The sequence below is a fragment of the Passer montanus genome, unplaced genomic scaffold (genome assembly GCF_014805655.1).
Source record: "Passer montanus isolate IOZ18808 unplaced genomic scaffold, ASM1480565v1 scaffold25, whole genome shotgun sequence".
Taxonomy (NCBI): Eukaryota; Metazoa; Chordata; class Aves; order Passeriformes; family Passeridae; genus Passer; species Passer montanus.
In genome coordinates this window covers 10832387-10852695 of record NW_024367149.1, presented here as the reverse complement: position 1 = coordinate 10852695, position 20309 = coordinate 10832387, and the positions used below count along the sequence as shown (strand labels likewise).

Sequence of the window (20309 nt, the reverse complement as noted above, 5' to 3'; positions counted from 1 at the left end):
GCGGCGTTTGGCGGGCACACGGCGGGAGCTGCGAAGCGGAGGCGGCGGGAACGGCTCCGGGATGTCGTAGGTGTCTGGGGAGCGGGGCCGCGCTGCTCTGCCTCTCCGTCCGCTCTCTCGCCCCTTCCTCTTCTCCCTCCCTCCTCTTCTTCTTCCTCCTCCCCTGTTCTCTTCCCTCTGGCTGTGCTCTCTCCTCTCCCACCGTCCCCTCACGGCAGCGGCTCGGTTCCGGCGGGCTCCGTGAGGGGAGCGCTTCTCCCGGCGGGCTCCGTGAGGGGAGCGCTTCTCCCGGCGGGCTGCGGCTCCCGAGCGCGTTCCGTGAGGGGAGAAGTGCCCTCAGAGCGGGCCCGGGAGGGAGGAGCGGCTGGCGAGGGGCGGGATTTGTTTCCCGATGGAAACAGACCGGGAAATGCTGGCGGCGGTGGCTCCTGGAGCAGCGGGGCTGGCTGGGCCGGGCTGCCGCTGTGGGAGATCGTCTCCGGATCCTCCTGTCCGGATCATCCTCTCTGGATCCTGCATTTCTGAGGGGTCGGGGGCCGCTCTGCTCACAGGAGCCCAGCGACAAGACGAGGAGCGATGGCCGTAAACTAAAACACAGCGAGTTCCACCTCAGCATCGAGAACAGCTGCTGTGTGCTGGGGGTGGCAGAGCTCTGGAGCGGCTGCCCAGGGAGTCTCCCGTTCAAATCCTGTGTCACCTGCTCCGGGTGGCCCTGCCCTGGCAAGGGCTTTGGACTGGATGAGCTCCAGAGATCCCTTCCAGCCCCAGTTATTCTAATTCTGTATCTCTACATAGCGTGGCTAACACCCGTGGGGCTGTGTGGGAGAGGGGCAAGGAGAGGGATCACAGGATGGTTCAGCTTGGGAAGGACCACAGTGGGTGATCCCTTGCCATGGCACAGGCTGGCATCCAGGCAGGTCTGGGATATCTCCAGTGAGGGAGACTCCACATCTTCTCTGAACAATCCGCTCCAGTGCTCAGTCACTGCACTGGAAAGGAGTTCTTCCTCACATCCAGGTGGAACCTCATTTTCTGCCCATTGCATCTTGTTGCATTTCTGGGCAAAGCCTGGTCCATCCTCTGACCACCACTAAAGGGATTGGCAAAAAAAAAAAAAAAAAAACAGGTTTTTGGTATGAATTTGTGAAAGTGTGGCTTCAACAGACTTTGATGACAAGGTCCACTCTGTTGATCACTACACAGGTGGAGCATACACAGGAAAATGGGATTAGGATCAATTTAGAATGATTTACACAGAGACCAGGGATGCAAAAGGGTCACAGGGACAAGGATACAAAAGATACAGGTGCAAAAGAGTTTAGCAGCACTTAATCACTGACTGATTTAATATTGATAAAGTGATTCAACAGGATTTACTACAATTACAGCAGTGACTAAATTATAGATTCACACACACTCAGGTGCAGAGAGGAGGGAAGGAATTGCAGGCCTGTGGAGATCAGGGCATGACACCCCCACGCCCATTTTCCATCAGGCTGTATCTCTTCATTTTGTCTCCAAAGGGAATAAATCCTGCTCATTTTTCTCCTATATTTTGCAATTTATCAAGCAGTAAGTAATTAATCAAGTCATGTAAGTCTGGTGCTGCTCTTGTGTATCTGTGCTCATCATGGGCTTCTGGAGATCAATAAAGAAAGTTCTTTAACCTGATAAATATTAGGCACCAAATAATCACTGCAAGTTGTACAGCTGGCTGTAAATGTGCCATCATACTCTGCATGGTTAAGAAAATAAATTCAGCCTTGTCTGGCTAATTCAGGGGTAGCAAACTCAGGTTGAATACTCTCACCACAAGTTCCTCATCTCTTTGTCTCCCTTTCTTGTTCCACTCTGACATTTGGTTCTACACCGCAGTCAAAGTGAGCTATAAAAAAAAAATAAACAAACCTAAGAGTGGTTCTCTTCATGTTGTTTCCTAAAATACTTGAGGAATTTTGTTTGCATGTATTGTTTTTTCCCCCACATTCTTGTTCTGGAAGATCAGAGAGAGGGCAGTTCAGCCAACAGCGTTTTCATGTGAGGAGTTGGGATGAATTTGGTTTCAGGGGTCTCTGTGTAGAGTTGGAGCACAATTTTTAAATTATTTTGATTAACTTCTCCCCTTGATGGCATTGAAAAGACAATCAGTAAAAACTAGCCCCAAGCAAGCCAGGCTGTTGGGTGGCACAAGGCAAGGGTGACCTCCTAAAGCTAAAATTCTGTTTTCCACCACAACATTCCAGGTTTTTCCAACACTGAAGGGCTTGGAATGAGGCTCCACCTCTGCCCCCAGTCCAGGGTGCTTGCAGAGGGAAATCTGGGCTGTGTGCTGCTCTGCTGCTCTACACAATATCTGACAGGCTTCAAAGAGCGTGGCTCTCATCAGGGCACAGCTTTCCCCCTAAGAAATGCCCTCAGTGTTTATAACTTAGTGGGGTTTTCATGCAGTTTCTCATTTATTTCATCCTACAGCTGTGATCCTGCTCCTGATTTCCTTTGGCTTTCAGCTCCTTCTGACACCTGCCATAAAAACTCCCATCAGAACGTGCCTTAGTGTAACATGCAAATGCATTGGCCCCCAGAGCATCCTTGCAGTGTGGATGCATTAATAAATGGAATATTTCTCTGCTGCCATGAGCTGGGAGCTGTAATGGGGTCGGGATTCCTTCAGCTATATGGGGTTCTCTTTAAAAAAGAAATACACTGTAAAGAATTCCATCAAACTGTGGCAGCTTTGGCTGCCCTTTGGCCAGGATTTCAGAGGCCTTTTTAATTTAAATGTTACCTGTTTACTTGGCTTTTTTCAGACAGGATATTTCTTTTCCCCTTTTTAAATAGAAATAGCTGTAAAACAGTTTTCATAAAAGATCTTTGCCTGAGTTACATATCAAAGATGTGTTTCCATATTATTTTCCCAATTCTTTAATTTACAGTCTTAGAACAGCAGCATAAATTTGAAAAGGATATGTTTGGAATGAGGTCATCTAAATTCCTTACAAGGCAAAACATTCTTTTTCCAAGATGAAAACTGAACTAAGTTCTTGAAATATGATGTATATTCCAAACCCTGTTTAATTCAGTATAATAGATATGTTTCTTGGGGACTGTTCTTACAAAGATTTTTTTTTTCTCATCGTTTTACATCATGCTTTAAACTATTGTTAAGATTTAGGAACGTGCTTAAAAAGTTTCAGTTGTCTCTGGGAAAAATAGTCTTAATTTATGTTGACCTTTCTTTCCTTGGAGCATTTCGCCTGCATTCAATAAAATTTTGATGACTGCTCTTTAGCAGACAGCTGTACCATATAAAGTATTATAAATATTCAGCTTTCCTCTTCCAGTGTTGCCATTAACAGCTGGGCATCCAGTTCAGAGGAGCAGATTTTGCAGAGAGAGCTTGGCATGTTCCTGAATCAGGAGAGGGAAGAAGGGAAGCAAACAGTTTCTTATGGTTTGGGGACCTGTAAAGACATAGAGCATCTGTTCCCCAGCTAAGGCATGGGCTGGTAGCACTGAATCATGTTAAGAGCTAAAATGATGGGAAAAACTACTTTTTTCACCTTGCCTGTACCTGTGTCTTAAATGTCTTCAACATTATTTCGACTAATGGCAAAATAATCCCAAGCCTTGCTCAGAAGGTATGGAAATGGAAATGCTTGGGGGGGGTTGTTGTTTATAGCCTTGGAGAAAAGAGAAATACTCAGCATGATTTCACTTCAGTGCCTGGATTTTATCTCTGGTATAAAATGGAGAATCAGATTTTCTTAGGCAAACACTTTATCCTTCTAAACAAGCAACGCTCAGGGAATGGATTTGCTTTGGATGCCATCAGTAAATGTGAAACCAAGAAAGGAAACTGTCTTTAGCATTATCAGTTACAGACCTTACTAACAGAAATCTTTGTGTCTACATGACCATAAAACCTGTCCGTGTTTTTCTCTTGCAGGGTTAAGAGAGCATTAAATTTGGACACTGTTAAAAAAGATAATGTAAGTATTTTTTGGTGTCTGGAGCCATCTGGGCTGTATAAATATATATATCTGTGTGCAAAAATAAATGTGGATATAAACAATCTAGTTCATTTTAGCTGCCTTTATGTTGTTACAGATTGGATGTTGTCTGGGCAAATCTTAAAGCACAAAATTACTGCTGCAAATATTAGTATAAAATTGATTGTATTTCATTTGTCACAGAACTGCCTGGCATTAAGTAATGTACATCTGCATGAATCACTTGAAAAATGTGCATATTGTTATTGCCACCACTATTTACCCAAGAGCTGAATGAGTTAAGATCCTTGGTGAAATCATTTATTAGAAATTAGCTCCATTATCCTGGGAAGCAAACGTTCTGCCATGTAATTGTACGTGTGACAATATGGAATTATGATAATGCTGTAATCTGCATATTAGAAACTGCAAAATTGAAATGAAAACATTAAAGGCACTTTCATGTCAGGCCTGTAATTACCTCCCTCAGCTAATCTGGCATAATGAAACAATAAACTCCTAACGCTGCCATCAATTTCACCGCAGTTATCACAACCAAAATAAAATTGTACTGGTGCTGTTGTTTGTTGGAAACGCAGCTCCAGCGTCCTCCCAGGCACCAGCATGTCGTGACATATGCCAGTTTATTGCCTCCCACAGTGGCTCTTGCTGCAGCCAGCAGGGCACAGGAGCTGGGAGGATGGCAGGGTGAAAAGGAAGGACAGTTCTGGAGAAGTACAGAGAGAAAGAGCTGGTCAGCAAACCAGCTCCCCATAAATCTCCAAGCCTGGGTGGTTTTGAAGAGGTTGTTGTATATGCAGCACGTACTTGGAGGCCTCAGTGGTATTGAGCAAGGGAGAAATTGGGCATTTTTTAAAATTCCAGATAGTTATTTTTTGAAAATTTCAACAGAGGTCGCAAAATACCACAGTGGCACAAAAAAAAATCATTAACAGTTTAATTAGCAGCTTAGTGTACCATTACCCAACTTGTTCTGCTCAGAATGCAGCTGTGGCTGTAATTTTGCAGCTGTTTCTTGGGCTGCCATAACCTTTCTGTAGAAAGTGGTCCAGCTGAAATTCCATGGAATGCTTTTCCTGCCCCAAATCCATCCCTTCCCATGAGATAAAGAGTTACTCCATGCTTGCCTGCAGCCAGGCTCTTGTGCAGCAAAGAGCTGAGGAGGAGCCCACCTGAATGATGGAAACTTTTAGTGGAGGCCTTTACACTGATTTTTGGTTCACACAATGTCTCCTATAGATGCATGTCAAAGATTTCAATTAAATAGCTTTATAGAGGGAAAGAAGGAACAGAAAGTAGTGAACTCATGGTTTGGGTGAAATATATGCTTAATCTTTGCTGTGTCTGTCATTCCTTCCCTGTTTTTGTCAAGAGTTCCTCATTCCATGGATCAAAATATTCATGAACTAACCAGATCAGGAATGAGTATTTTTAGAGTTTTGGAATCTTAGCATGTATTGTTAAAACATTGCATAACTGGAGTAAAAACTTCTCTGCACAAATCCTTTAACATCATTAAATAATTCTCTTGCATCATTAGACATATTGAAACTCTGAACCACAGACAAAATTTTAGATTTAAGGGACTCACTTTGGATTTTTTCAATCATAAAAGTTAAATTTAAAAAATTATTAGAAATAACTTTTGATACAATTAAAATCTACAAATATTTGTGTCTTAAATACTCATTACTGGAAGAAAAATAATAACTTGGTTTGGCTGCTTTAAAAAAACCCCAAACATTGAGGTGATCGTGCCAGAATTCCTAAATCCCTGGAAAACACATCTTTTTCTTTATGGAACCTAGAAGAGAAAGTGTTTACAAGGATTTTTTATCTTTTAGAGTCAAACTAATCTTATGGAGAAGAGGGAGTGATAGAGAAGCTTGATGAGCACAAAGTCACCCCACCACAGCATTTATCATGGGCTTTCCATAATGGGAATGCATAAAGCCAGGAATTACTCAGGGGAAAGAAAAAAAATAAAATGTTCAGAGTGGTTTTGTCACTACTCATCTGGATATTTTTTTTTTATTTTTCTCCATTTCAGGTACCTGATGCAACCCCCCAGAAGGCCAAAAGGAGCAACCTGAACTTCTACTCCCCGACCACAGGCACGTGCCAGCTGAGTCCCTGCTCCTCTGCCACCAGTGATGAGGCACAAAACCCCAGCAGTGCCCCAGCAGAGGGTGAGCTGAGCATTCCCTCTTCCTTACTGCAGCTTTGTCCTGCTTTTTCCTGCATTTGGGGACTGCTCTCCCATCTGCTGTATTTGATTTCTCTTTCCTCTCAAGGAATCTCTTCTGGAAATGTTGGGACTTAAAGCTTGAATTTTTTTCAGTGTGAATTTTGAGGGTGTTTGGAAAACAACTGAGTGAGATAATTTTTTATTAAAATAGCACTGAAATGAAAACATTGAAATGAAAACATTGTCATCAGCTCTCAGAAAATACCCCTCTGTAAGATTATAAGGATATTATTTCCAGTTCACTGTAGGATGAATGTTCACTTAGTTCCACAGTCACAGCTTTTGACTCTGACTGCTCAAGAAGCAGATTTTCAGTAGACTGAGCTGCTTTTATGGCTGTATAAAAATATTGTGGTTGTGGCCTCTTTAAGTGTTGAGGAGCCTTCAGGTCATCTGGTGTAACTTTTTTATTTTAAAAAGAAGAATACAGAGGGACCTTTTGTCATCTTTCCCCATAGAACTTTTATTTCCTTGCAGTACAAGGAAGTAAAAACCTTAACATCTAGAAAAGATGGTTAAGTCTTGATAACAACAACAACAACAACAACAACAACAACAACAATAATAATAATAATAATAATAATAAATGCATAACTTTCATTGTTAGCAAATTCCTTGTTCATTTATTTTAGTTATTAAGAAAAAATCACCTGTCTGATTTTGAATTTGTCTGGCTTTAATTTTTAGCCACAGGTTCTTGTTAGGTCACAGAATTTTTTATGTCCCAGAGGTTTTGGAATTTATGTACAGTACTTGAGGCCTCACCAACATTTATGAATTATGTTGAGTAAAAATATTCTGAGCAAGGTGGAGCAGCCACTGTTGGAAATTCATCTGGGTGTCTGCAGATTTCAGCTGCTGCACCATACCCTCTCCTGATGGATCTGCAAAAGTGGAACCTCCCTATTCCTTTTATATTTTATCCTATTCTTTATCCTGCTGCCAGTCACTGTTGGAAATTCATCTGGGTGTCTGCAGATTTCAGCTGCTGCACCATATCCTCTCCTGATGGATCTGCAAAAGTGGAGCTTTCCTCCAGGATTTTATATTTTATCCTAATTCTTTCTCCTGCTGCCAGTCTTTTTTTTTTCCCCCTCTGTTCATATAGCTACAAGATGGTGGTGTATAATTATTAAATCCCAGTTCCAGGCTGTCCATTTAAACCCACAATTTCTGCTCTCCTTCTAAAAATCCACAGTTCTAGTCCACAAGTATGACCTGTTTGATAATTGATGACTGATTTAAATCCAAGTTCTATTGACTACGTAGATTTAAAGTGAAATCTTTGAGGGTCTTACCTTTTAGCTACTGTATTAAAGCTTAAACTTTTGTAGCACTTTGTCATCCTGAAGTGTTTCTAAATGTTTTACAAAATATTAAAATTAAAAGTTAATTTATCCTTGAGTGCTGAGACTTGGATGTAATAATTTAGATCTAACAAGAAGAAATCAAAGTGTTTAATGCTGAGTGTGGTCTCTTTTTTTAGTCTGATGGCAGGAAGGAGATTTATTGCAGTGAAATGTGGAAAGCTCCTCATTCCACAGGGTCTCTCTGGGATCTGTACATTTGTTAAGCCCATGGCAAATTCCAAATCTTTCACTCAAAGGTGAATTTACCAAATCCCCACATTTTGTGGTATCTTCAACTTAAGCCACAATTAAATCATTTCTGATAGTCAGATGTGACTTTTTTATTGCTGGAACAAGTATTGGTAGACAAGCTAAAATTTTAATCTGGTTTTGTTCTGATCTGGTTCCTGTGGGAATGGATAAGTCATGTAAATTCAGGGTGTCTTTTGTGGTCAGAGGTCACATTTGTCCTGCCCCATCCATCACACGCCAGACTGGAATATTATCTTGTCAGCAGAGCACGTTTGGAGCCTTTGGAAGCAATTCCCAGTGTCTTTGTGGTTGTTTGGGAAATGGACTTGGGGCCAGGCAGTTTTTATAAAGGGAAATGGGAATTCCATAGCTCAGTCATTCCAGCATTTTCAGGATAATGCTCGAAGTTAATCTGCAGTTAATAGGATAAAAAGCTCCTGGAAGAGCACAGTAAATATCTGCCAGGATGATTCAACTTCCAGATATTAATGCTGTAGTCCCAAGGTTTCCAGAAACTGAGGAGAGGTCAAATTCCAAAAGTGTTAATTATAAATAATTTACTGTGGTTCATTCCAAGTCCTGCTTTCCAAGTGAGCTTTGAGGTTTTTCCTCTTCTCATGAGATCACTCAGCACTCAGGGTTCACACCAACTCCTTTTTGAGGTGCTTCAAGTACCCCACGTCTGATTTTCATCCTTGTTGTGCCTCTTTTTCCGAGGAGATGGGCACGAGCAGAGCGATTCCGAGAGCGGATTGTCCAGGAGAGGGCAGCCTCCAACAGAGCACGATGTGTAAGTGCGCTCACTTTGAAGTTTGTTATGGTGCAGGGCTGTGATTGCTTCTCTTTTCCACCACCGGACAATAACTGTGACGTTTATTTGCCTAAATAGATGTTTGAAGTTGCAGCTCTTCCTTTTCATTACTGCAGCTGAACTCACAATTTGTTTCCTGGGGTTTTTGCCTCTGCTGGATGTTCTCCTACATCATTATGCTGAAATTCCTTCAGTGTAGGATGGTGTCTTCCAAGTGATGGAGCAGGACAGGTTGTTTGGATGACATTTTAACAGTGGAAAATAAAATATTAACATTATACCGGTGTGAAACTGTAAATTGATTAATTGGGTTATTTTTTTTTTGTGATTCAGTGAGTCCTTTGGTCAACACATCCAGCCTCATCTCTTAGTGACAGGAACCCGGAATTACAGAACAATTGGAGTAATTAGAGGCTTCATTGATATGGAAATGTTAGCATTCAATAATTCAGAATGTTTTTAAAAGGTTTGCAGGAGACCTGCAGTGACATTCAAATAAAACCATGTCTAAACCAACACCTACACTTAATATTCATGTGAACTTCCATACACTTAATTTTACAGATGGAAAATACAGTGTCCAGTACACTGATATAAGTCCTCACAGCTGAACTGGATCCATCTCCATTCCAAAATAAAAACTCTGGGAACACTGCAAACATGGATTTTCAGTGAGTGGGGATGTGGATAATTGGAATTATTTAATCTTTTTTACACAGGTTCCTGCAACTGCACTCCCAAGTGAGAAATTCCTTGCCCAGAATTCTGAAACTAAGAGCAAATCTGACAAGCCTGAAGGTCTGCTTTACATTGATTTGTCTTTTACATTACTTCTAATATAGAATTTGAAAGCAAAATTAGGATTTTGTATTCAACATTTGACTTGAAGGGGTAAGGAAACAAATAAAAGACTTGAAACCAGGCAAGTTGGACTTGGAAATCCAGAAAATGCAAAAAATCTTTAAAACTTACAGGATTTTTTAAACTAGAAGAGTTGCTTTTCCATGTCCTCAGTTTTTAGTTTGTACACAAATAGAGCAAATATGAAGCAGTTCTCCATTATTATTTATAACTTGAAATATGAATTAACTGCATAGATTTTGATGTCTTTGAAGATTAAAGATCCTTTTGTGTTGAAGTGATTGTACCATTTAATTTACCACTAAAGTATCATTATTTAATAGTCCAATACATGTTAAAATGCAAATCACTGCTCTCTTTTTTTCCCATTTTGTTTCCTGACTAAATTGAGCACAGGGTTCATTGCTGTACATCAATAGCTGAAAAATAATTCAGTGTACTCAGAGGACAGTGTTCATTTATTTCATGTGGACAAGGTTTTATTTAAAAAACCAAAAAACAATGATACTAATTGAAAATATTTTAATTACAATGTTTATTTAGAAAAGGAAGAATTTAGAGCTTATGAACAATTTCCAAACTGGTTTTGGTATGTTGTAGATACGGAGTAGATATTGGGGATGGGATTTAACAATGATTTTAATTGTTGTTTTCCAGGCTTTGGAGGGCAGCAGAGAGCTGGAAAATATCCTCGGAGTCTCCCACTCGTCCTGTGTGCTGAGTGCTGAACTGCAGAAAACGCAGGCGCTGGGTGAGGAGGGGGTTCACTACATTCACTTATCCCATGGAACATTTACCAGGGATCACCCCAGATGTTCCCTGGGTACTCCCCGGGACTCAGGAAAATGCACTTCAAGTGTCCCCGTGCATCCAGCAGGGACTTAAAAGCCGGGCACACTGGGGAGGGAAAACCTGGAAAAGCAACACCTTTTCTCATGGAAATGGTCAGTAAATAGTTAGATACTTAGTGGGTACTTAGGGGGGGATTAGGCTGAACGTTTGCACTTGGATTGCTTGGCCTTTCTTCTCCCCTTCCGAGGAAGTTGGCTTGTTTGTTTGTTTGCCTGTCAGCAGGATTAGGCTGAATATAAATTTCCAGGCTTTAAAAATGGCTATTCATGTGTCTTGAAACGATGGACATTCCAGATGCTTGTTGTGGTGGCATAAGGGCACTTCACAGCTGCCACATCTGAAATACTTTTCCAAAGGAGCCCAGAAAGCAAACCTGGAGTGCCTGAACTGCTGCTTTTTGCAGCTGGGAGCAGGTGGACAGTAAAGCCACAGGTACCAGGGAAAATGTCTTCCCAAACAGTGGAATTGCTGCATTGCTGGTGTTTCAATTGCCATTTCTTCCCTGACTTGTATTCCATGGCTCATTCCGTTTCCCCTCTGCCTGGGCATGCAGTGCCCTGCTCCCGCTGTAGTGCCAGATCCTTTCTGACCTGGGAACAGTCTGGGTTTCCATCGGGGTGGGACAGACAGACAGCCAGCCCAAAGGACAGCTCAGACCTCTTGCTGCCACTCCTGTGTCCACTCTTTCGCTCAGCTCCTTGGGAAAGAAGCATCCTTTCTCCATCTCTGAATTAGGAACTACGGCAGCATTAGGAAAAAAAATAGAACAAAATATGAGATGAGGCTTGGAAGGAAAACTTGTCAGAATTCTCTGCATTTTGAAAATTCTTGTTCATTTTTTTGAGCACAGTTACGTAGGCAAGAGGGGTTTTTTTTCTTGAAATGCTTTGAAAGTGAAGGAGGCAGCAGAGGTATTATTTTCTTTGAAAGCTCTGGGGCAACATTTGTTGATTTTGGATTTATTTCTTCACTAGTGAGTCAAGCAGAAAAACTGCAGCTGTTGAAAGCAAACCATGGAAAAGTCCCTGCCCGAGGTAAGAAACTCTTCATAACTCCTGTGTAACAGATGTTTTGATTCCTTTTGCTTGATTTCTTTTCAGTCCTTTTCACTTGCAGTAAGTTGGGTAACCTTTAGGATATGAAAACGATGATAATCAAATGTGTTTCTTCTGAATGGTCTGCAAATGTAAATTGAATGTGTGCTGCTATTTTCGCTGTATTGGGTATTTCCCCATGAGCCTGTGCAAGGAGGAGGAATCATTCATGGCCTTGCACTTGTGCCATGGTCCAGAAGATTTTCCATGCTCCTTGTATATCCCAGCTATCCTTGTTCTTCCTCATCCTCCTCCCTCCCTCTGTGTTTTCAGTGTCACAATCTTGCAGCAAAACCTTTTTCACTTGGTGTATTTTGTGGGGATTTCACCACTGCAGGGGGCTGTGAAATCCCAGCTCTGGGGTTTCTTCATAACCAGTGCTGTGAAAATATTTGAAGCTGCTTGTGTTGCATCCCCAGCTGCTTTAGTGCCTTGGCAGGAGGGAAGGGGACACACTCAGGACAGTTTAATTCCCTCACACTCAGCAAAATCAACAACCATGCCCCAGGGATATTCTGATATTTCTGTTTTCTTCCCTCTTTCTGTCTGAAAGCAGAGCAAACCCAAAACCAGGAGCAGTGGTGGCATCTCTGCTGTGGGGAATTCTCTTAAAGGACAGAAAATTGATCAAGCTTAGATTTGCTGGGCTGCAGCAGATTAGCTGCAAGTGAAAAGGAGTGACAGCACTTGGGAGGGAGTTGGGCTGATGTGTGCAGTGTGCAGGTGCTGATTTACAGCCCCTGTCCTGCTGCAGCTCCTGGTGGCAGGGCTGGAATGCTGGGAACAGTCCCTGCCTGCTTTGTGCTCTGCTCCAGAGCCAGCCCCTAGCCCCAAACACAGCCAGGCTGCTTACATCAGATATTTTGTCAAGGTAGGGTGGAAAATAAAATTCTGAGTTTAAGCTGAGCGATTTTGATGAAGTTCCAGTGTCAGATTTGCTTTCACAAAGAATAAATTCAATTTTGAAAATGCAGTAGCAGGAGAGGCAGAGAAGTTTGTGATCAAAGAGAAGCATCTGTAGATGTTTTTCTTTGCCTTTTAGTTTCAGATGTGGGTTTTTCATAATTATTTTTAATTAGTTATGGCAAGGCTTAAAACTTATGACTGTTCTGTGGCTTGGTCCAGATGGAATGTCACATTATCATCACATGGTGAGGCATGAAATTTATTTACTTTACATAAACGACGTCCTCTTAAAACAACTTCATACAAAACATTCCTGCCTCAATGGGCAGCCTTGTGCAGAGCTCAGTTTATCATTTTGGGTGACCAGCATGGAAAAAGGGCATCATTGTTTGCCCATGACTTGGATTTACAGTAAACAAAATGTTTTTGAATAAAAAGTAAGCAAATTGTAAAACAACTGCCAAGGGATGAATCGAGTCAGTGTCTGGGAGTCCAGAATGTGCTGAGAATGGATGTGCAGGTTGGGATGTGCACATTTTGAAGGAAGGTTCCTTAGGTTTGGAGACTGCAGGAGTGGAGGTTCTGAAGGGGAAGCTGCTCCAGCTGGCTGTTACAAAGGACAGGGACACTTTGCTTCCCCAAAACCCTGACACAAACCGTGGCTGCTGCCCACAAGAGTGTTCCAGAGATCAAATACTGGCTGTGGTGGGGAAAACTCTGTCCAGGCTGTGATGGAATAGAAAACACTTCCTTTGCTGTGGGCTCCCCATCCTGCTGAGCCCAGGGCAAATCTGATCCTCTCTGAGTTCTGAGCATTCCCAGCTTTCATGGTGGGCTGAACACAAGGGGCTGAGGTTTGTGCTCTTGGGACAGTGGTGGTGGCTTTCCAGGAGACTGCATCAGGGTTAACTGCATGGAATTTATTCCATGCCACTTGAAATCCCTGAAGAAAGCAAAGCTGAGAAATCAGGGACCAAAACTCCTGAGTTTCCACCTGCCAGTCCAGTTTTGAAAACTGCATTTATTTTAAAACACAAATCCCCTCTCGCAACCACTGCAAAATGTAAACACATCCTTAAGGATCAGAGCTTCTCCTTGAACCAGGTAAAAAGGTAAGAATACAGAATTCCACCATTTATTTCATTTTGTGTCAGTTTGGGTGCAGAATTTGGGTGTCCTAAAACTAAACCACTTGAAAATAATCTGGGGGATTATTTTCACATCATTCTCAAATCAAGTGTAACAGATTTGTTGACCTTTAGATGTACTTGGGTACATCTTGTACCTTTCCTTCCTCCTCCTTGGAGATCTTCTGAGGAAAAGGGGAATACAGCAGTGGATTTTTCCCACTGTAAAGCCCTAACCTAACAACCACATCTATTTTCCTCAGCCCAACTTTGTATTTACTTACAGAGAAGAAATGCCATTTTCCCTTTGCTGGGAAAAGTGAGTCTGGGAACTGGCTGAACAAAAACTGTAACACTGGAGGGATCTGGTCTTGTCCCTGTGCCCTTCCCTGTGGAAGAACATCCCTGTTTGTGCTCCTGGGGCTTTCCTGCCATCTCCCCTGGGCAGGGCTGATCTCAGCTCCTCCCTCAGTGGGGATTGCCCCAGGAGTGTGGTTTGCCCGGTTTGTGTCTTGGGCATGAAGAGCTCTTGTTGCTCAGGCTAAATTTGAATTCACATCTCCTCTGTGGGTTTGAGTTTGTGCCCGTGGGGTCCCTCCCAGAGGAGGAGAGGGAACAGATCCCAGTGAGCCCAGTCCCCCCAGGCTGCACTTCCCAGCACGGGTGAGGAATCCTGTCCACTGGCAGCCCCAGGAGCTGGGGGAGCTCCTTCCCAGCAGGATTTGGGGCTCTGGGGCTGCACCCACCCCTGAATTTCCCAAAGAGCCCGAGGCTGGAGGAGTCTGGGGTGTGGGCCCAGCAGCAGGAGGAGTTTGGGATGGAAGGAGGAGAGGGGACAGCTCCAGGGCTCTGCAGTGATGGAGCACCCTGGGCTATGCAGATGAAATATTAAGCCATTAACTGCAGTGGCAGATCCAGAAATGCACATGAGACATATGACTGGAGGCCCCAGACAAGTACACAGAGAACTGTCAACCTGCATTTTAGATTTAGGTGTCAGCCCCATTTATTCACAGATTTCACCCTTGTTTTTACACTCTATTTTCCTACGTGCCTTTTTAGAGATGCAACAGCTATGAATTTTTAATTCTGGTGGATCTAGTTTAGAGTATTAAGCTTAATGAAAAATTCAAAAGAATTGTAGTTCTTCCAACATGTAGCAAGTCCTACATGAGAATAAATACTGCTTTCTCCCATGAATATAATTATTTTAAATAAAAAAGAAAAGAAACATTCGTTTGGACTCACTTAGTAGCAATTATATGTTTAAGAGGTGTAAATAACTTGCTATCCAGACATTACAAATATCCAGGTGCTCTGTATGTGCTGATGACAACAAAATTGAAAAGAAAGACTGTAATAATTCTGACTGGTTTTCTCTGCAGAAGATATTGATTATTTGTGTGTGGTGAGAGATTTGGAAAATTCAATTAAAGGAGTTGTGCAAAGGTTTCATAAATTTCCCCAGTACAGCGTGTACACAGACATTGCTGCGTATTAAATCAATGCAGCACTTCACAATATATTTTCTTTGAAACATAAAAATAAATAACATTTAAACAGTTCTGCTTACTACAGAAACAAATTTTATTTTCTGTGAAGCATTTAGTCATGTGCTATCACTGACTCATACACATTTGCCAGCTGTAACAAATTTTATAGACGTTTTCTCCAGAGACATAGCTCATATACTATGAATTTTTAAATGAGCAAATGGTGAAGAAGGGATGTCAGCAATATAAAAATTGATCAGTTAAAAGATAAAAGCATAAGTAAAGAGATTTGTATGGTAGTCTTAATAGGTTTTATTAAATAAAAATACTATAAAAAGACAGTAATGAATAGACTGAAGGTTTTAACTGTGGTTGAGGTGGAGAAAAATTATTCTGGCACATTTAGTAGAAGATTGGTTTTATATCACCCGACAGGTGAACATTTTTTTCTCTCTGCTTTTTAGATCTGTAAATGTTTTAGAGCAGTCAAAGTTGGGAGAGGATGGTGGGGGAGCTTGGAGGGGAAAGGGAACTTGGGAAGATTGAGCCCTCTCAGTGCCGGTGTGGTCCAGGGGCAGGGATGGCTCTGCCAGGCCTCTGGAGCAGGTCTGGGGGACTCCAGCCCTGCTGACCCTGGGAGCCCTAAAGCTGGGGCTGAGGGGAGGAACAGCAGCCAGCCCTTCCTGCACAGCCCAGGCACCTTCTGCTCCCTGCCCTGAGCCCTTCCAGGGCTCTGTTCACTGCACCTCAGCCAGGGGTTCCTGAATGTTCTTGGTTTGATGGAGCTGAGCTCAGGAGCTCTGCATGGAAAAATCCTGAGAGAAAGGCTGTTGGGGTTGTTGAGAACAGCTCACTCAGAGGTGAGGCAGGCTGGATGGGATATTGGGAATTAGGAATTGTTCCTGGCAGGGTGGGCAGGCCCTGGCACAGGGTGCCCAGAGCAGCTGTGGCTGCCCCTGGATCCCTGGCAGTGCCCAAGGCCAGGCTGGAGCACCTGGGACAGTGGGAAGTGTCCCTGCCATGGCAGGGGTGGCACTGGGTGGGCTTTACAATCCCTTCCAACCCAAACCATTCCAGGATTCTTTGTTTGGAAAACAAAGCTGAGTCCGTGGTGTTTCTTTTTTGTGAATCTGAGCAGCCTCTGCTTTTCAGGAGAGCTCAGAGTGCTGGGCAGAGCTCAGCATGGTGGTCATGGCACCTTTGGGTTCTTTACTCACCACACAGTGCAATGCTGCAGTCTGTGGTTAAAGGGAAAGCAGTCCTTCCTCTATGGAATTGCATTCAGCACAAGTAAAGCAGCTTGCAACTGAACCTTCTTCCTGTTACTTGCCATACAAGATTGGGCAGCTTCCTGTTGTGAGCAGTTGTGGGGATTTTGGTTAATAATTTGTGTAAACAAATGAAGTTTGTTAGGAATGAAGCTAGAAAGTGGTACCTGAGGCCAGGCTGGACTGGGTTCCTTTCTCTGGAGTAACCTTGTGAGTGTGGCTCAGGGCAGACCTGGGGTTGGTGTGGCTCAGCTGCAGGTGAGGCTGCCCAGGGGCAGGTGCTGGTGTGCAGTGTGAGATGCCATGGGATCAGTGTGCCAGCTGGGAGAGCTGAGGAGGCCCTGCCCCAGGGGTTTGGTGCCCTCCCCAGCTGGGTTTGTGTGCAGCTGGAAATCCCCTTGGTGTGTCCAGTGTCATCCTGAATCCTCCCTTACCCTGCAAGGTGGGGAATCCAACACCCCGGAGCCAGCAGCCTGGGGGTGCTCCAGCAGAGCTGCTCATCTGCTGCAGGGACATTTGGCAGCCCTGGCACTCGCAGGCACCTGCTCCCAGAGCCTTCCCCACACGTTCTCATTCCCTGAGTTCCTTCCTTGCACACTTTTCCTGTGCTTGTCCCAGCCAGCTGCTCACCCTCACCCAGCCCGGCCCTGCCCGGCCTCTGGGTGGCTGTGGGTGACTCTGGGTGACTCGGAGTGATCCAGGGGTGGCTGTGGGTGACTCTGGGTGGCTGTGGGTGACCCAAGGGTGGCTGTGGGTGATCCAGGGGTGGGAGTTCCTCTGCTGCAATCCCTGATTGGGCTCTGTTGGCACAGCCCTTGGGGATTCTTATTTGTTCTTTTATTATTGACAGCAAAAGGCAGCAGCAGCTTCTCATCCTGGCAGCACATTCTGTTCTGCTTTGCCATCACTGCCGGTGATGGAACACGGGTGCAGCCACTCACCAGGACAAGCTCTGAAATCCCTGCTGAGACACCGTGTGAAGGAAAAGGGGTGCTGGGTTCTTTAACCACCACAGCAACTTATTTAACTCGTGTGGGAGGCAGGATTTGCACAAATTCTGTCATCACACCACTGTTGTCTATCACACAGCACGTTTCTGTGTTTTCCTTGTTCACAGAGCACATCCAGGCTGCCGGGGGTGCTGCATTCCTCACCTCATTCCTGGACAGAAAGAAGGAGGCCCTGGGCCTGCTCCCGGCCTTGCCCAGCACCAAGGCATAGCCAGAGTGACCAGGACCAAGGTACTTCTTGTAAACCATGTGCAGGGAGCTCTGGGATGTCCTGCAGGCTGTCCTGAGGGGAACCAGGTGTTCTCTGCCCTTGGGATTTGTTCCTGGTTTGTTGAGCACTGTGACAAAGAATCTCTAGGAGCTCTGCTCCCCCACTGAAACATCCTGTGCTGTTTCTCCCCAACTTGTTGCTGCTTTGGCTACTCCTCACCAGTTTGTTCCTCCATTGGTTACTTGTCCTTGTTCCTTAAAGCATCCCCAAATGTCCCTGCAGCTCCAGAGGGGCTGGTGCCCTGCCTTGCCTGAGGCTCTGTGTGTGTTTTACTGGACATCACATCCATAACTCCAAGCAGATCCCATGCACGATGATGCTGCTGTCTAATTGCTATTTATTTTAGTCATTCCTCATCTCCCCACAGGCATTATGTGAAAAATGCATTCCACATCAACCCAAACTTCTCCATCTGCTGGACTGGACTTAAAAGGAGCGAAGAACTGAGTGTAAACCAATCTCCCCAGCAAATCCCAGCTGGGGAGTGCTCGCTGTGCCGGGCAGGTGCACGTCCAGATAACATTTCTGGCATCTATTTCAACTTGACAATGTGCACAAGCAGATAATCTCAATGTAAATAACCCACCCCGGGTGCTGTGCAGCCCTGGGCCCGTGGGGCTGCTGCTGTGTGGGGCTCTGGGCTCTCGGGCTGGAGGAGCTCTGCAGTGCCAGCAGTTAGTTATTGCCACCCTGGATGTGTTTTAGTTGTTTGCAAACACTTTCCAGATCTGTCACCCGCATGAGGGTTCCTCTAAAGTCAACCCCAGCCCCAGGGTAAAAAGGCCTCGGACCCAGCATTGACACAGGGCTCTGGTAACATTTGCTTTTAGGTCAACATTTGAGTTTAGTTTTGGCATTCAATGCTGTAGGAGCAGAGCTGTTTTATATAAACCAACCTTTTTTATAAACCAGCTGCTTTTCTCTTTCCTTCTCCTCAGCCTCACCCCTCCAGCTAAATGAATCCCCTGCCTCTCAAATCCTTGCAAGTAGGCTGAAAAAATACAGTTAAACAGTTTATGTTTATCAAAGTTCAGCATAAACACAAACACTTGAACGTCCTTTCTACCACCTCAAATAAACTGATTTTTACAAGTAAAATTCTGAGCACCAGCATGATAAAGGTGTTCAGGGTGTGGCTGAGCACACACACACTCAAGCTTTGGGAGTTTTCAATTAATAAAAATGATTTTGCACTTCACTGCCTGTGCAGTCTGACTGGGAAGAAGGTGAGGAGGTGTTTGAGGGAATGGTGGCAGCTGCTCTCATTTCCCCTGCTCTGCCAGGCTTTCAGCTGGGGCTGTGTGTGTGTGAGGTGCCCCAGCCCTGGCCTTGCAGGCTGAGGGTCCCTGAGCCAGCCAGAGTTTCTGTAACCTCTGGAGCTGGAAATTAAACAATGACTGATCTCAGAAGGGTCTGGAACCAAGTGAGCTGGTCTAATTCTGGGCAGTCCTGGAAGAACAGCACCAAACTGGTTCAGGAACCACGAGCAAAGTGCTGATGGCCAGCAGTGAGCACAGCAGAACTCCCCCATATTCCAGATATGAAATTGGGCATTTTCAGGGAGGTGGAGCTGCACAGCTCCTGCACACCCAGCCCCTGAGCAGCCGTGGCTGTGACCTCCTGCTGCAGCAGGCTTTTGCCTCTGAAGCAGCTGGGGCTGTTAAGAACCATTTCCAGTTCCACACAAGGTGGATCGGGTGACTCTCACTTTATCACCCCCCGAGGCCACCTCAAGGACAAAGGAAAGGGATACACCCAAAACTAATGTTTGGGTACGGGGAAGGATGGGCCTGGGCTCTGCCGGGGCTGATGAGACCCTGGGTCCCTCTGCTTCCATCCACCTTCATTTCCCTGTCCTAGGCACAGCCCTTCCTCAGGCTGGGGGAAACACGGTGGGGTTGGGATTTCACAGCCTCTGGAGACAAAGATTCCTATTTTGTGTCCTTTTTCTGTCCCCGGAGTGCCACTCAGCCCACACTTGCAGGAAGGCCGTGCTGTGGGCAGAGCTCTTGCATGCCACAGTTAAGAGTCAGACCCAGAAAATCCTAAATCTTTGTGAAAAGATGGAAGTTTTGTTGCTCTATAGGGAAGTGTTACAGTGTAGGGAAACTGAACCAACATCCTTCTCGTTCCTGCTCCAGAGCCCCTTTTCCATTCTCTCTGAGCTAGGGGGGCAGTGTTGCCTGGGGGTATTTTTTCCACAACAAATAAGCCTGGAAAAAAGTGCACAAATACACTGAGCCTGTGGGAGTCCAGTGCCAGGGCTCAGAACTGGCCCAGCTGGAAGCTCCCAGAACAGCTGATTCACACACTGAGGCCGAGGGCAGTGACAGCCTGGAATGTGACAGGGGAAGCCTTTAAACAAGGGGGGCTTCTTTTATATTTATATATAGATACAGAAAAAAAGGGTAGACTGACTCCTAATTAAACTACACCACCCTAAATTGCTTTATGATTTATTTTCTTCCTCCATGCTTTGTTATGTTTATAATTACTCAATCAATTTGTATTTTCTGAATTATTGGCTTTGGAGGCTGAGCTGTGCCCGGGGAGAAATTGCAGAGTTGAGTTCAGTTTACATCTGCAAATTGCTGTGCAATTTAATAAGGGGTTTGGGTATTTTCAAACTGCACTGCAGCACCTCAGCTTTTACTGCAGTAGAACCAAAAGTTTTGGCTTTTCAGTCCTGTTAAAGAGCTTTGCAGCAGCTTCAGAGCCACACCAGAGCTGCTGAGCCCCAGCAAAGGGGGACAGTGA

The 20309-nt window shown here is 44.4% G+C and overlaps 1 protein-coding gene across 2 annotated transcripts; it reads left to right on the top strand.

Annotated features, from left to right (window-relative positions):
- Positions 1-4: 4 nt before the first annotated feature.
- On the top strand, positions 5-18750 carry LOC120503247 (integrin subunit beta 3 binding protein). Of its 2 annotated transcripts, none has more exons than XM_039711580.1 (9): positions 5-66; positions 3947-3989; positions 6061-6199; positions 8580-8649; positions 9390-9468; positions 10189-10282; positions 11358-11417; positions 17389-17512; positions 17920-18750. In XM_039711580.1, exons 1-8 carry the CDS (start codon positions 62-64, stop codon positions 17490-17492), a joined length of 594 nt encoding a protein of 197 aa, XP_039567514.1. In that variant the 5' UTR covers positions 5-61; the 3' UTR covers positions 17493-17512; positions 17920-18750. The 2 variants fall into 2 exon arrangements, with proteins under 2 accessions (XP_039567514.1, XP_039567513.1); XM_039711579.1 differs by having other exon boundaries at positions 8577-8649.
- Positions 18751-20309: the final 1559 nt, after the last annotated feature.